The 17,180-nt window shown below is 38.9% G+C and overlaps 1 protein-coding gene and 1 pseudogene across 1 annotated transcript; both read right to left on the bottom strand.

Moving 5' to 3' along the window:
* Positions 1 to 885: 885 nt before the first annotated feature.
* LOC145129322 (putative mitochondrial protein AtMg00860 pseudogene) lies at positions 886 to 1,278 on the bottom strand (annotated as a pseudogene).
* Positions 1,279 to 1,602: 324 nt separating this feature from the next.
* Positions 1,603 to 3,767, bottom strand: LOC145129321 (uncharacterized). The gene is made up of 2 exons (XM_079064019.1): positions 2,645 to 3,767; positions 1,603 to 2,528 (listed from the first exon to the last, which is right to left on the bottom strand). Exons 1-2 carry the CDS (start codon positions 3,765 to 3,767, stop codon positions 1,603 to 1,605), a joined length of 2,049 nt encoding a protein of 682 aa, XP_078920145.1.
* Between the last annotated feature and the right edge of the window lie 13,413 nt (positions 3,768 to 17,180).

Genomic DNA, 17,180 nt, shown 5'->3' with positions numbered 1-17,180 from the left:
ACTTCCGTTTGACCGTCGGTTTGTGGATGGTAGGCACTGGAATGCAGGAGTTTTGTCCCTACTTTGTTAAAGAGCTCTTTCCAAAATTGACTGAGAAAGATCGGGTCACGGTCCGACAAGATTGTTTTTGGAATTCCATGCAAGCGGTAGATTTGTTGTAAGAATAGTGTCGCTAATGATGCAGCCGTCGAGTGGGAGGGAAGGGTGATAAAATGGGAGAATTTTGTGAGACGATCAACTATGACCCATATTGAGGTTTTGCCATTTGATGGGGGTAAGTGTGTAATAAAATCCATTGATATCTCCTCCCATACTTGATTGGGAATTGGTAATGCTTGCAAGAGCCCATAGGGTTGTTGGGTGGAATACTTGGTTTGTTGACACGTGATGCACTCTTTAATGAATTTTGTGACCTCCTTTTTTAGATGGGGCCAAAAGAAAGATGCATTTATCCGATGGATGGTGGCTGTGATACCTGAGTGACCCCCCATAATGGAAGAGTGAAATTCTTCTAGAAGCTTGAGTCGGAGAGATGGAATGAGGGGAATAAATAATCTATCTTTGTAAAAGATGAGACCATTGTGGAGCTGATATCCAGGTAATTTACCTGGGTTTGATGAAACTCTTTGGTGCCAGTCACGTCCTTCCGGTGTTTTGGTGTAGTAATCCTGTAGTTCTTGTACCCAAGGAAAAGTGGGGAACGATATGGTCATTAGTATGGCTTCTGTTTTGCGACTAAGAGCATCTGCAACACGATTTTCCTTGCCCGGCTTGTAGAAGACTTCGAAATCATACCCTAAGAGCTTAGCGGCCCATTTGTGTTGATCCGGTGTTTGTATCACTTGAGTAAGTAGATGCTTTAAACTGCGCTGATCTGTGAATACCCTAAAACGATGGCCCAACAAGTATTGACGCCATTTTTATGGCTTCGGTAATGGCGTAGAGCTCTCTTACGTAGGTGGAGGCGGCTTGCATACGTGGACACAACTTCTTGCTGAAAAAACCAATGGGTTTATCTACTTGGGATAATACAGCTCCAATGCCGGTGCCGGAGGCGTCTGTGGTGACGTCAAAAACAACTTCAAAGTTTGGTAGTGCAAGGATTGGAAGTGTGAGCATGGCGTTTTTGAGGTTCTCGAATCCGGTGGTGGCTTGAGGTGTCCATTGAAGGGTTGGGTGGCGAAGGAGATCTGTGAGTGGGGCAGCCAGTTGGGCATAGTTACGTACAAAGCGGCGATAGTAGCCCGTCAAGCCCAAAAACCCTCGTAAGCCTGTCATCGAAGTGGGTTTGGGCCAGTCACTTATCGCTTTGAGTTTTTTTGGATCTGTGGCCACGCCTTTTTGTGATATCACATGCCCTAGGTATTGTACCTCATGAACTGCAAAGATACATTTTGATAACTTGGGAAAATACTGATGTTTGGATAGTGTTTCAAAGACCATGCGTAGGTGCTCATAATATTGTTCACGAGAACGGCTGTAGATTAAAATATCATCGAAGAAAACGAGTACAAACCGGCGTAACAAGTCTCTGAAGATGTCGTTCATGGCAGCCTAGAAGGAGGAGGGTGCGTTAGATAAGCCGAACGACATGACTCTAAACTAGTAATGTCCATCGACGGTACGGAAAGCTGTTTTATGAGTGTCATCATTGTGAACCCGTATTTGGTGGTAACCTGCACGTAAGTCAAGCTTCGAAAAGATGAAAGCATTGTGGAGTTCGTCTAGGAGTTCATCGACTGTCGGGATAGGAAAACGATCACGTATAGTGATGGCGTTTAGGGCTCTGTAATCGACACAAAACCTCCATGTACCGTCTTTTTTCTTGACCAATAGGACCGGTGATGAGAATGGGCTAGTGCTCGGGCGAATCAGTCCCTCTTGTAACATATTGATTATGAGTTTCCTCATAATTTTCTTTTGGAAATGAGGGTAACGGTAGGGTCGTACATTGACGGGTGCAACATTGGGAAGAAGGGGTATATGGTGATCATGTGGACGATTTGGTGGTAAGTGGGAGGGTTGTTCGGAAATATGATGGAATTCATTCAATAATTGTTGAAGAATGGGATCTGTGATTGTTGGTTTTGAGGTTTGGACGTTATCTGTGGGTTTTGGATCAAACAGTAACGCATGCATGGAGACAACAGAGTGTTTTTGTATGAGATGGTGTAGGGTACTAGCTGTAGCTGGGCTAACTAGAGGTTCTCCTGTTAAGGTGATTTGTTCTTGCCCTTGTGTAAATGTAAGTTGGGGTATGGAGAAATCAGCTGTGATTGGTCCAAGGGAACTGAGCCATTGCACACCTAAAACGATGTCTGCTCCTTCAATAGGTAGGACAAAAAAGGGAATCGTGAATTGGGCTGTTTGGAGGTGGAGACAAACCTCAGGGCAATACCCGTGGCAGTGAATATGTAAGCCGTTACCGATCATGACAGAGAAGGTGGGAATGGGTGTGGTGATAAGTTTAAGGAAATTGGCAATACGTGGTTGCACAATGTTATGGGTGCTGCCACAATCTACCAAAACTGTAACCGGATGACCATCAACATATCCCGTGATTCGAAGTGTTTTGGGGGACGCTGATCCAAGGAGTGCTGCCGGTGATAACGACAGGAACTGAGGAGTGATTTCTGTGTTGTACAGGTCCGTGACTGGTACTGTGTCGTCAGACTGGAACAACGTTGTTCTGGTGATTCATGGGGTTGAGGTTGTATGTCATCATTATCGACGATAATCATGAACTGGGGTGGGTTGCATTTATGACCCGGATGATATTTTTCTGGGCAACGGAAACATAGACCTGCTGCTCTTCTTTGTTGCATGGCATCGGGGGATAAGCGAGTGAAAGGTAGCGTTTGGTTTGGTTTGGTCGGTGTTGGTGTTGGTAAGAGACCGGCGGTTGTGGGGGTGTTTGTGGTAGCGATTGTGGTTACCGGACGAGGTGATGTAGTAGCTGGTGTGAAGGTTCGAGGTGCGGGTGTGTAACGGTTTCGTAGACGTAAATCACTGTTTTTATCTTCAATCAATTTGGCTAGGCCGATGGCTTCAGTAATGGTGTTGGGTCGGAGTATGGCAAGTTCTTGGCTAATGTCTGTTCTTAGCCCAGATAGAAAACAATTCAGCAGCGCATCCGGTGGCAAGCCGATGATACAATTACTGAGCCGCTCAAACTCAGTTTGGTAAGCTGTGACAGTCGTGGTCTGGTGAAGCTTAAATAAGGCTGCTTGATGGTTATCATAGGTTGATGGGCCAAAACGGATGGTTAAGGCTGTTGTGAAGGCATCCCATGTAGTAAGGAGGTTGTTATTGTAAAGATACTTGTACCAGCTAAGAGCATCTCCCGAGAGATAGAATGCAACCATAGTGAGGCATTCTGTGGGCTGGATTTGGTAAAATGCAAAATACCGATCAGCTTGAAATAACCAGTCGAGTGGGTTGGATCCGTTAAAAGAGGGAAGAGTGAGTTTTGGTGGTCTTAGTTGCCTGTCGTTGGAATTGTGTTTGAATTCCGGTTTGGGAAAGGAGGATGAAGATGGTTTGTTTTCTGGCTTGATGAGGGTGGCAAGGAGAGTGTTTGTTTGTTCATATTGGGTTGTCAGCTGCTTCATGATGATATCAAGTTGTGACTGAGTGGTGGTTTGGTGGGCATGGGAGGAATTTACCAACTGTGAGATATTTTCAACCATGGATGCCATGGAAGCTTCAATGGATGGTGGTTTGTCGGCTGCAAACATTGAAGAGGCGGACTCAGGTTTTGGAGGCATGGTTGAGGTGGATCAATGAAAGCACCAAATTGATAAGACCTAGTTTGAGAGGGTCAATCTCCACAGAAAAAACAGAGAGAAGGAGACAGAGTTTTTGGGACAATTTTCAACGTATTCATTCTCCAAAACATTAGAAACATTAAATACTAAAATAAAAATGGCACATGGCTGCCAAAAATCAAGGAACTAAACTATTGTGCTGAGACTTATTCTAAACGGAAAACAACTAGTGGGTCCTAAAAATATGCATGACCAATTCATGCACACGTGAATTAAGTTGCTGGGGATTTTCTTCTGCTTGTTCAACAAGTACCCGTTAGTCATTAAAGCGGACGGGCCTTCGTATCATCCTCTTGGGTCGTCCATGGGTCGTACCCGTATCATAACCCGTTTCAACGTCGGATTCCTACGACATCTACTGCATGCTTTTTTTAGAGTCGCATCAAAACCACCAAAAAGTTCATATGTTATGTGGTCACCTGGTCTTAAATGCCGAAAAATAAGTGAGAAACATGCTGCCTAATGTGGCTTTTTACGAGACAAATTGTTGGACATGATATAACGTTTCATTTGTTGGTGTTGTTCTTCTTTTGGAAAGTGTACGTACTAAGTATTAGACTTATAGCTTAAAACAAAATGCACATCAAAGGAAACAACAAAAAGTTTATCCCTTGTCCAATCTTAAACACATATAACGTGTAATCGATTTACGTCTTTGATTGATTATGAAAGTCGATTAATTGTGAAATCTATTGAAAAGTGTGACATCCTCATTTTTACGTCCAGAAGAGACCGATTTTGTTTATGCTTTATAAAAATCAGAGTACTTATTTTAATAAAAATGTTGCGGAATTTGTTCTCAGAAAAACGTGATAAATACGTTATCAAAGCATTTCCGAAGAAATGTATTTTTATTCTTTTTAAAACCTTGGGATGTCATTGTCAATACAGAAACATAAGCATAAACAGAACTTACATTCATTTACACTAGTGATCTACATCTCTTTTAAATCTCTCAGTGTAAAGTGGCTTCGTATCGACACCTGTGATACAAATAAGCTTGAGTGGGTCAGGTTGGAAAACCTGGTGAGTACATAGGGTTTTCAACCCACTATAATATAATCATTATGTTTAATCATCAAACAATCAATCAACCAAATTACCCATCCCCATTATCTTATTTACTCTTAAGGATCTATCCTAAGAATCATTTATTCCTCGTTCATTCATTCCTAAGGATTATCCTAAGGAATAGGCACGAAATCCATCATTGTTAATGACACATCTGCTAATATTATCACTTAGGCGCAGATGCCAAAATTGTGACATTCTTTATGGGGCGCATCTGCCGGTATAGTCCTTTAGGCGCATCTGCCGGGGTTATGAGGTTCTCTATTAGGCGCTTCTGCCGGTAGAGTCCTTTAGGCGCATCTGCCAGGGTTTTATTGACAGTATCGTTTTCGAGAGTCCACTCGCGATACAGGCCAACGAGTTTTTAGAGTACACCGGTGAACACATCGTTCACAACATCTACAGGTTGCGAGCCTGCTAGTGTTCCACTGGACTGTCTAGAATAGTCCATGGTTGTCATCCATACTCTGCTAGATGACGGGGCCAGCATTTGGGAACAAGGCTTCTCACATCGTCCACCTCTCACCCTTACCTCATGGTCTATATCACTTCTCAACTCATCATCCAACTCATATTTCATCTATCCATGTTTTACCCAACATATTACGTAGATATAAATACATATACAGTTTAAATCATATAAAACTTGTATAAAATCGTTAATCCAGCATAGATAGCAAGTATACAGATAATATGCACACATAGCACGTAGTTTATATAAAATACTTCATATCTATGTGTAAGATGAAAGTAACTATGCACTCACTTGATAAAGAGATGATTCCAAACTCGGGCAACGCTTCGCTTCTAACGATTCTATTTTCCTCCGACGAAACCTAGTATTATTACCACTAGATTTTAGTCTAATATTTATCGTGACTGATTATTAGTCTTAGCATTATTATTATTATATAAACATTTAAACAATATTTTCCAACCACTATGTACAGACAGGGGCCAGACATAAAACACCAGAGGGCAGGACCATTTTGGCATATAACACTTCTGAAATCCAACAACCCTATGCGGCCCTTTAAACCAGATTCCCCGTACCGCGATTGGTTAAAAAGATATTATAACGACACTTATATAACTCATAATAATAGCCCAAATACTCATTATAAGGTCATAATAACATTACTATATTAAAACATAAGCTATACTAAAGATAGGTTAAGCATAGCTCACTTACAGCGGGTTTTCTCGAAAACCGGGCTTCACTGGAGCAGCGTCCCCGAGCCGAAAGGCTCTTTTCTCGGGGCTTCCTTCGGGTGCTAGGGGTTTACCTAGACTTTAGGGGGCTTAAGGAGCTAGAGAGAGAAAGAAGGTTGGATTTGGTGTGAGAATTATGGCTGCCCACGACCTCTATTTATAGGCTGGAAATCTGATCGACTCGCTGAGTCGGAGTACTGACTCGCCGAGTCCATGCCACATGTCACCATTCTGGTGGCAAAATGTGGGTGGCCTATATTGTGCCATGTCACCCCTTTTGCAGCGGCACCCTGCCGACTTCTAAACCCCGTAACTTCCGCGTAAAATTCATAACTTCTACATAGGGTCTCCGTTTTTGTCTGTCTTTTTATGGTTGAGTTCCTATGAATGAGATCTTCAACTCTCATTTAGGTCGCGTAGGCCAAACCCGCTCAAACTAAAATTCGAGTTTCGGGCCGTGCACTGCTATGCCAAATCTTAGAAAATTCATAACTTCCTCATACGAAGTCAGATTTGGGCGTTCTTTTTTTGTATGTTCTCGGTTTAACGTATACTACAACTTTTGTTTAGATCACTAAGGCTGAAAAGTCCTCTATAGTAAATTCACTGTTTACGTCTCCCGGTGCCGTGTCGGTTTTGCCGTAAAACTTCGACGGGCCATAACTTCTTCGTTATAACTCGGATTTCGGCGTTCTTTATATGTACGGAACCCTTGTAACATATGCTACAACTTGGTTAATATTACTCCTTCTAAATAATCTTCCATCAAAAACTCATTTTTGATGCTCATTATCTCTAAATTGACTAGCCCGGATCTACGGGCGTTACAAAAAGTTCTCATGTTTAGGTCACATAATCGATTTAGTCATTATTTTTTTTAATCAATTAAGTCCCAAAAACCGTCAATTGACTATTTTACTGGTAAACCGATCACCAACAGAATATAAAGATTTTTTTTCGCAAATAAATCCAAAATATAAGGATGTTTTTAAAAATATATGTAACGTCCCAAAATACTAATAAAAATTTATTTTTAAACCACCAAACACCATACAACCATTTATTCACAAGCCAGACAATGTATAATGTATTCTCAAACATCAGAGTAAATCAAAATAGATAATGTGGAATAAAACTCCGGGAATGCAGTGCGATCAAGCCGAACCATTCCCTTTGGAACCAGAAGTACCTGAAACATTGTAAATATAAAACTGTAAACACAAAGGTTAATGAATTCCTCAAAATACCACATACCATAAAAATCAGTTGGCTCATGCCTAGAGTATCTTTCAACCCATGAGAATGCTATGATCCAACCATAGTCTTACAATCATTTCCGGTGTTATAGCCCAACTACAGTCTTTCTTGCCATAATCCAACCGTGATCTTCCATACAAGTGTTGTGATCCAGCCAAAGTCTTTCATAAAAGTGTTGTGATCCATCCAGCGACGTACATGTGATTTTGTTTTAGGGTAGGCTCTAAATAATTTTCAAAATATGAACGGGCGAGAAAATTTTCAAACGATAACAAAATATAACTATATATGCATTCTAAACTAAATTGTCTATCTAAGTTTAACACAATATTGTCTTACATCATTAAAATAATCAAAAATGTAGTCTAATCGACATAGGCAACAATGCTTTTCCTTCTACTAAATTTTAGTTTTTGAATGGGATAGGCCATATCACAAACTATTCCTTTTATTTAACATAAATATATATTGTATATATCATATATGTAACCTCAATTTGTGTGGGCGGGCCAAGGCCCACTCTTGCACCTGTAAGGCTACGCCCTGGATCTAACCACAGTCATTCATGTAAAAGTCACAAAAGCAGTTTAGCATCCAACATAGTATAGTGAGAACACTCACCTTGTAACACCCGTTTCCCAGAATGGACCAGTGGACGGTATAAAGGAGTCAAAGGCATGGTTTTTTTAGGAAAACCATATACCATGACATGACATGAAGGGTTTCACGACATGGTGAAAGCTACAGCCCAAGCCCATAATTTTTAGGGTTTCCTTCGTATTTAAGGGCCTTTACTCCTGGTTAGGCCATTCTCTTCAACCTCCATCCTCCCTACACGAAACCCTAACCTCTTCTCTTTCTGTTTTGCTCTTTGATGGTGTTTTGGTCACTTGAAGGTTAAAGGAAGACTTTGTGGAGCAAATGATCAACTAGCAAGCTTATTTTCATCTCTTTGTGCACCTTCTAGACTTGTGTAAGTCTCCAAGTTCCCATCTTTTTGGTTCATCTCTTGTGGATTTAAGTTTTGATCCCTTTTTCCTTCATGATTTGTGGTTATCAATGGTTGGTTTGGATAAAGTTGGCAACATTATCACTCCTTGAGGTCCCTTGGTCATCACATGTTCCAGATCTAGACTCTCTTGTTGTTTGGTGCAATGCATGGAGTTTTGACTCCATTTCTTACCCCTTTTTGACATAGTTTTGGGAGAGACATGCAATGGACATGAATGTCCATAAATTAATGATTTTTATGGTTCTTTGGAAGGAAAGGAAGCCTTCTGGAAAGTTGGAGCAAAAGACTTAATGGATTAAATCATTAATCTAAAAATATGGCTTATGGCAGTCATCACGATGTGGCTAAGGAATGGTCACACTGTGGCAAAGTCCAAGATCACAATTGTTTTATCTTTGCATTCCCATGACGTGGCCAAGGAGGTCTCATGACGTGATGTTGACTTTGACTAGGTTGAGCGTTGACTTTTGCCCAGTTTAACATAGGGTCAAACTTGGAGGATTTAGGTTGCTGATTTAGGATTTATCTATCTTGGTGTTAGTTGGCTCGAGGGATTGATCAACGCAAGGAGTTAGTGTGCTGCTGTGCTTCTCCGTTTCTGCGATTCACGTGAGTTTCTCACTATGGCATGTATCCCATTGTATATCATTTGAAAGGGGTTCTTGGAGCATGTGAAAAAGGAATGGATCGTCTGAGAAAGGAATGGATCTCCTAAAAAGGAACAGATAAAGTGATAAAGGAACAAATATTCTAAAAGGGGGTATAGAGCAACTGGAAGTGGAATGGAGCATCCTGGTGCATCGATGCGCCATCTATGATCATTAAGCGTCATCATATGCTTGAAGCTCCATTATAGATGAAGAAGGCCATGCATAATGTGGATGCATAACTGATTGTCAAAGTATGCCACTTTGAAGGAAGAAGAGCCACTATGGTTATAGAAGCGTCATTTTGTAGGCAGAAACACCCAGAGGAAGAAGCATCACCTTGAAGGAAGAAGCCCCACCGTCTTTATAGAAGCTCCATTCATAAGGAGTAACCGCCATCCCTGGAGAACAAGCGGCATTCCTTGCACAAGAAGCACAACTATCATGTTGATGCGCCTTATTGTTGTATTGATGCTCCATTTGTATTCCTTGATGAGTCGTATGCTATAAAGTCCTCTATGATGATCAAGATTGTCCAAGGATGCCATGAAGTTGAAGATTCTCAAGGAATACACCTTGATGCACCACCATGAAGGATGAAGCGCCACTAGTGTTCATGATGCACCACATGCACATCATGATGCGCCACTATGGCTCATGATGATCCATCATGTGCGTTGTTGATGCTCATAAGTTGTATGACATGGATGAATGTTCCAAAAGCTATTGCATGGAGGATTGTGATTGGTTGACACCCTTCATGGGCCAATGGGCTTGGTCCATTAGGGTTTTAGTTTTGATCCATTCCTTATAAATAGTGATGCTTGCTAAGTCAGTTGGAGTGTTTTTTGTATCCTTAGTGAGTACGTCGAATATCTAATAGTTGTACTTGTAATCTCTGTTTAAGAGCTCATAAAAAAGAATACTCCCCTCTTGCTTGTAGACATAGGTCACCTTGACCGAACCACGTAAATATTGTGCCTTTGTGTGCTTTTGGTTTAATGTGTTATCCGCATTACTTCCTCACAAGGGTCATCAGAACTTAGCGAGTGGCATCAGATTTGTTCTGAGTCTTGACAAGTATCATCTGGTTTCCGTAACATAGAGGTTTAATTAGGTCTCTATGATCCTAATGGGGTCGGATTTTAAAAGCTTATACCTTACCGCCCTCACCGCCTCTTTGCATTTTTAGAGTAGAGTTGTCGAAATGGTTTGATAGGGTACATGTTCAATGTTAAAAGTATTAACTAAAGCAATAAAACAAAATTCCTATTTTATGTAATTAAAAACATGAATCATATGTTACCCATAAAAACACATACTTCCTTATAATCTGTTGACGAAGCATGTGCAGTTAGCCGACACGTCAATATGAGGATTATGGTTTGAAATAATGTGAGACTTGTGAATATCAAGCGTAACTTGAGTTGAGCATCATGCGGTTTTTGCATGGTTGATTCACCTATTGTTCTATGATTTATGGCATTTATGTCATCGAAATGAAAGGAGCACAATCCATAATTAACATGCCATTGAATCTAGTCAATGAATCTCACTAAATCTAGGAGTTTTATAGAGAATGATATTGAGAAAGAGTTTGGCCTACCTAAATAACCTTGTGGTGTGTTTACAACATCTATTTACACATTACAAAGCCAAATGTGGATCTTAGACTTAATGAATAATTCTTATCGGAAATTATTTTAAGGATAAAATCAAACTAACTAAACTATCTTTTTTGTAGATGTCGATCCAAACCAACAACAACAACAACAATCTTCCTCCTCCTCCTCCACCTCACTTAAACTTCTCACTCTTATCCGTTTTATCAAGGGAGAAACTCACTGGTCCTAACTACCTAGATTGGATCTGCACTCTAAGGATCACATTGAGGCACGACAACAAAAAGTATATGGTTGCTTATAATAAGCATTACAATGACTCGACTAAGTTTGAATTCCTTATCCTTATGTTAGCGACCATGTACTTAGAGCTCGAAAAGAGCTTTCAAGAATCTTGGGGCGTTGGATACAAATGAGCAGCACAAAGAAATGTTCCAAGAGCAAGCTTGGAAAGAATGATTCGAGATCATTAAATCCTATATGGAATTAAACATTTAGATGGGATTTCTATTGGATTTGTTTTCAAAAATTGTTTCAAAAACACAAGATTAACAATGGAAGACTTTAACTTTGAACAAAATAAAACTAGTTTTATTCCCACCGAAGGCTCATCTTGAAAATATTGGAAAGAAAACAACAACCATAAAGGAGTTAGAATATGAACAACCTTTGAAGTCCTTTGAGTCCTCAAGGGGATGCTTGATAGTTGACTGAGAAGGCAAAGATCCAAACAACAACCTCTCTCTATATGTTTCAACACAAACAAGTCACCAATACCACTAAAGGATGCTATTCCTTCACTTCTATGGATTTTTACTTAAGCGTTTAAGCTCTATATGAAATAAGCCATCAAAGGAGAGAAAAACCAAGGCACTTAAACTAGCAACAAACTTTGCAAGACAGATAAGGGAACCCCCTTGTTTGCTCTTGACTTTTTATTGAAGAAAAGAGGAAGAAAAAGATGATTAGCTTATGACATCTCTCTCAATACATACACATACACACAAATGAAATCCCATGCTTTGATTTAATTAAACCAAATCTTTCAAGTAAGAGATTATAAGAACAAAGAAGTCAAAGCAAGCAACATGTACCATGCTTGTCCTTGCTTGGATGATTCCAATAGAGGGGAGAAAATGTGAGTTAAATCCGCCTCATCACTTATTAAACTTGTACATAACATGTATAAATGGTATACTGAAAGTCCAAAAAGATATGTATAACTTTTAAATCATACTATATGATTAAATGTAGCTAGTCAAACTCATTATAGTTATTATTTTCATGAAACAATAATTTCCCAATTAATTACAAGTGATGATTTAATTTATTAATAATCATATTACTAAATAAATAATCAATTAGTGTTTAATTTTTATATGGTGTGACCCTCTAGCATCATATGTTATTAGAAAATATCATTTCATAATGATCCTTGAGCATAAAGATCTTTCAATCTCCCATTTGCGCAAGTTTCATTATGAAATGATATTAGACAGTAGTGAACGTCTAGCAACATTTTGCAATCCCCAATAGCACACGATGAAGTGCCATTCATTAACATCCAATTCCCCAAATTATAAAAGCTATAATTGATGTATCAGGTAAGTAATCAGTTATCCCTTTGTCACAGACAACATGTTGAACATGAGATACATATCGTAGTCAATCTCATTTACGTGTTCAACTTTTGTTAAGGCCTTATATGTCTAACTCTCAATGAATAAGATGAACAAGTTCCATCTTGACTACATGCACCTCTCGCATGGTTCATATCATACATAATAATAGCATTTATAGCTGCCTATTTAAAGAACAATATTTGGCTACATTAAAGTATAACATTTCCTACACTTAAGTCTCAAATATGTATCTTAGCTATTAAGGATAAAATGATTTTACCTTTCTCAAGTATCATTCATGACAACGATCTTGAACTGATAAATCCAATACTTGTTCTCTAGCAAGAACCTATAAACCTGGTTATAACACTTTGTCAACCAATCCAATTCATATTAGTCTTACTTAATTATTGCTCCAAAAATAATAACCGACTATGGATTTTAGAGTGACTAAATTACTCAAGGATTAAACATGTTAATGCAGAACTCAAAAAAGTAATTAACAGAAAAGATCATATTCCATATATATCAAAGCCATTACATTAATTGATGTCTTACATAAATCAAACATAGAATACTAAAATATAGATCAAATCTAATCACTAGAATAGAAAAGTTTTATTCCTCGAGCATGACCTTCAAACATGGCTTGAGTAAAAGGCTTCATGAATAGGTACGCTAAATGTTGATATGTGTGTACCTTGCGAATACTAATTTCATCACTTCCAACTTCATCACGGATGTAGTTGAACCTTCAGTTAATGTGTCTTGTCTTCTTATGTGATTTGGGTTCTATGGCCAAAAAAAGACCACCCTCTATGTCAAAGAAGATTTCTAAGGGATCCTAAATGGAAGGAACAACCCTTAGATCTCCAATGAATTTCTTCATCCATGCAGCTTCTAAAGCAGCTATGCATTCTAACTCTATAGCGGACTACGCTAAAACGCTTTGCTTGGAGCTTTTCTAAGACACTGCACCCCCATTGATTATAAAAACTTATCCTAAATGTGACTTAGAATCATATCGCTATGTTGTGAAAAAATTGTTGGATTAGGTGTCTAAGCCCATAACTATAATCGGTATATACTTGAATTGATAGTAGCACGGTCCTTTTGGGTTGCCCTCAAGACTAGCAACTGGGAAGGATGATTTTGGAGAAAGAGGTTGATTTATTAATTTGATAAATAAATTGAAATAAGTAATTTATTAATATATTATGAGAATAATATATTAATTAGAAATAGTAATATTTAATTAATATTTAATCAAAAATTGATTAGAATTAATTTTGGGATTAAAAGAATTAATTAAAAGTGTACGGACTGAATTGTAATTTTTCAATAGTTGACAAGAGTCAATCTAGAACCCTCCATAGGCCATGGATGGTTTTCCTAGAGCCTTAGGGTTTCTAGAATAGTGTCTAATGGATAATCGGGAAAGTGGATAATTACCCGGTTTAAGATTATCTTGGACTTGGGCTTATTTAGGGTTTCCTGTCTGCACTATAAATTCAGATGTAACCCTAGCATTTTCGGCCACTTCTTCCTAGATAACACCAACCGGAAATTTGCCTCCTCTCTCCTTCTCCACAATCTTCTTCAATTGCTAGTGTTGGGTGTGAGCCATTAGAGGGGTGAAGATTGTGACGCTTGTTCTCAAAGTCTCAACAACACTAAAGGATTTAGATTGTTATTACTATATAACAATCAAAGGTATGTTTTGTAACCCTTATTGGTGGAGGGTCGTTAGCCGAACAGGTTTGATAGGACACTTAATCCTCATTAATAAGTATAATGATCTATAAAGTAACTAAATACATTTTTTTATAAAATTCTCAATCTTGGTTACATTAGAAAAAATGTGAATTTCTATGCTAATCCATAAAATTGCACATTGCACTTTATTGGTCGTTAGTTGAGCGTACGTGCTTAACCGGCACACTAATATTGACTAATAAAGAGTAGCAATGGGTGTCTCGTAAATTATCATTGATTAATGGAGAGCGTGTGGATAACCGGTACATTAAAATGAGATGATAAATGACATCGAGAGTACCAAGCTAATTTGCATGGTTATTCACATATTGTTTGTGATCCTCGGTATCCCAATCACAAATGGAAGAGCATAATCGAGATTAAACATGCCATTGAAAAGTTCAATGATTCTTAAAATATCTAGGAATTTCAATCAAAACCTAATTCATTCAAATTTCGTTTTTTTTAATGGTGAAATTGGTAAATCGTCATTTACCTACCTTTATATAATTTGCAATTAGATTACGACATCCCCTTTCTAAGTTGTAAATTATTTAGTTGGATCCTAGCCTTGATATTTTATTTAGGTGTTATATTGAGGATTGTTCTTATCTAACTAAAACTTTCTTTTCTACTCTTTCAAATGCCTACTCCTACCGATGCTTCTGGTTCCTCCTCCTCCAACAACAACAACTTCTCTCTATTGAACATTTGCACAAAGTTGCAATTGGATGGCACCAACTACAATGACTGGATGTGCAATATCACCATGGTGCTTCGTTTTGAGGATAAAGAATATGTCCTCGAAAAACCACTCGATGAGATCGATGAAACGAAGGCCACTCATGAAGAGGTACCTGCCTACGAGAAACACTACAAGGATGCAACAAAAGTTGCTTGCATCATGGTTGCAACAATGACTCCAGAATTGCAGAGACACTATGAGGATTATTGGTCGTACGATATGAACAAGGACCTTATGGAGAAGTACCATAAGCGAGCTCATCAAGAAAAGTACGAGCTGGTAAATTCCATTATGGCGTGCAAGATGATGGATGGTGAGTTAGTAAGCAACCACGTTTCAAGAATGCAACGATACGTGGATAGGCTCATCAAACTGAATGTGAATTTTGATGAAGAGTTGGCAATCGGCATAGTGTTGAACTCTCTGTCAAGTTGTTATGATCAGTTCATATTGACCTATCATTTGAACAACAATGAAACTACTTTGTCACAATTGCACAACCTCCTTCGAGTAGCTGAAGCGGGAATAAAGGGAAAAGGTGTTGCCTCCACTCCTACTGTTGCTCCTGTTTTGGCCATTGGTCAAGAGAAAGGGAAAAATAGGAAAGGTCCTCCCAAGCTGAACTGGAAGGGAAAGTCCCAAGCTAGGTCATCTAGTAGTGGACCCAAAGGAAAGTTCAGTTCTGATGCTCCCCCTGTTTCCGACCCAAAGGAGGCCACTTGCTTTTACTACAATGACAAGGGGAATTGGAAACGAATTTGCATGAAATACTTGCAGGACATCAAGGATGGCAAGGTGAAGCCAACCTCGGCATGTATTTACAATATTTTATCTAATAACTCATCATATTCTCATTCTTGGGTCCTTGATACAGGATGTGGGTGTCACATTTGTTCTGACTTGCAGGGGCTAAGAAGAAGTGAGGATGTGGAGCATGGAAGGATGAACTTGATCATGGGAAATAGGCGGTCTTCACATGTTACCAAGATTGGAGTTTATAGCTTAATGCTTAATAGTGGGTTAGGGTTATATTTATTTAATTGTTGCTACTCGTCAGAGATGACACAAAACATCATTTCATCTCATGCTTTATTTAAACAAGGTTTTAGATATTCTTTTGATGATAAGAATGGTTCTATTTCTACTTATAAAAATGGTGTGTTTTATTTTGAAGCTTTACCTTGTGATGGTGTGTATGAAACTGTGATGATTGTAGAAAATTAAGGAAATAGTGTTTTTCATATTGATTTGTCTAATGGTATAGACAAAGCGTGCTTGTGGCATTGTGGTCTTGGACATGTCAAAAAGAAACGCTTGGCCCAACTCTAAAAGGATGGAGTGTTGGAATCATTTGACTTAAGGTCAGATGATACATGTGAGTCTTGTTTGCTAGGTAAGATGACAAAATCACCTGTCACTGGTTCTTGTGAAAGAGGTGAAGGATTGTTGGATCTTATACACACAAATATATGTGGGCCCTTCAGATCCACCACAAGGGATGAAAATCGATTCGATGTGACTTTTACTGATGATTATAGTATATATGGTTATATCTAATTAATCAAGCATAAGTCAAAAACATTTGAAAAGTTCAAAGTGTTTAAACAAGAAGTCGAGAACCAATTAGGCAGGAAGATAAAGATGCTTGAATCTGTTAGAGGTGGTGATTATCTTAGTATCGAGTTCCACGACTACCTCAAGGAATGTGGAATAGTTTCACAATTGAATCCTCCTAGAACATCACAACTTAATGGTGTGGCTGAGAGGCGTAATCAGACCTTATTGGATATGATTCGTTCCATGATGAGTCGAGCTTCACTTCCAATCTCTTTCTGTGAGTATGACTTAGAGACTGCCGCCCACATTCTTAATCTTTTCCCAACAAAGAAGGTTGCCAAAACACCTCACGAGATGTGGACAGGGAAAGTTCCCTCATTAGCACGTATCAAGATTTGGGGTTCTCAAGCTTTCATTAGACGAGATACTCACGACAAGCTCGAACCTCGAAGTGAGAGATGTATTTTCATCGGCTACCCACATAAGTCTTTTGGATATTTGTTCTACAGACCTAGTGAGAACGTGGTCTTCATAGCACGAAAGGGGGTCTTTTGAGAGAGGGAGCTCATATGCAAAGAGGACAGTGGGAGTACCATTGATCTTGAAGAAATTCAAGAGTTAAACGATGAAGTAACTTTTGAAAATGGTATGGCTCGACCTGAGGAAGAAATTCCACTTGAACAAATTGACGAATCGTTACTTCATAGACGTTCCAGCCGAGTTAGAATGTCACATGAGTTTTATGGCCTCCATATTACTACAGATGGTGATACGTTTATCAGTGATCGTACACTGGTAAATTTGGATAAACCTTCTAACTACAAGGAAGCTATGATAGGCCCTGAGTCTGCCA

This window comes from Lactuca virosa, chromosome 8 (genome assembly GCF_052849685.1).
Source record: "Lactuca virosa cultivar CGN04683 chromosome 8, Lactuca_virosa_CGN04683_v6, whole genome shotgun sequence".
In the NCBI taxonomy this organism is placed as follows: domain Eukaryota; kingdom Viridiplantae; phylum Streptophyta; class Magnoliopsida; order Asterales; family Asteraceae; genus Lactuca; species Lactuca virosa.
This window is presented reverse-complemented; position numbering and strand designations above follow the sequence as displayed.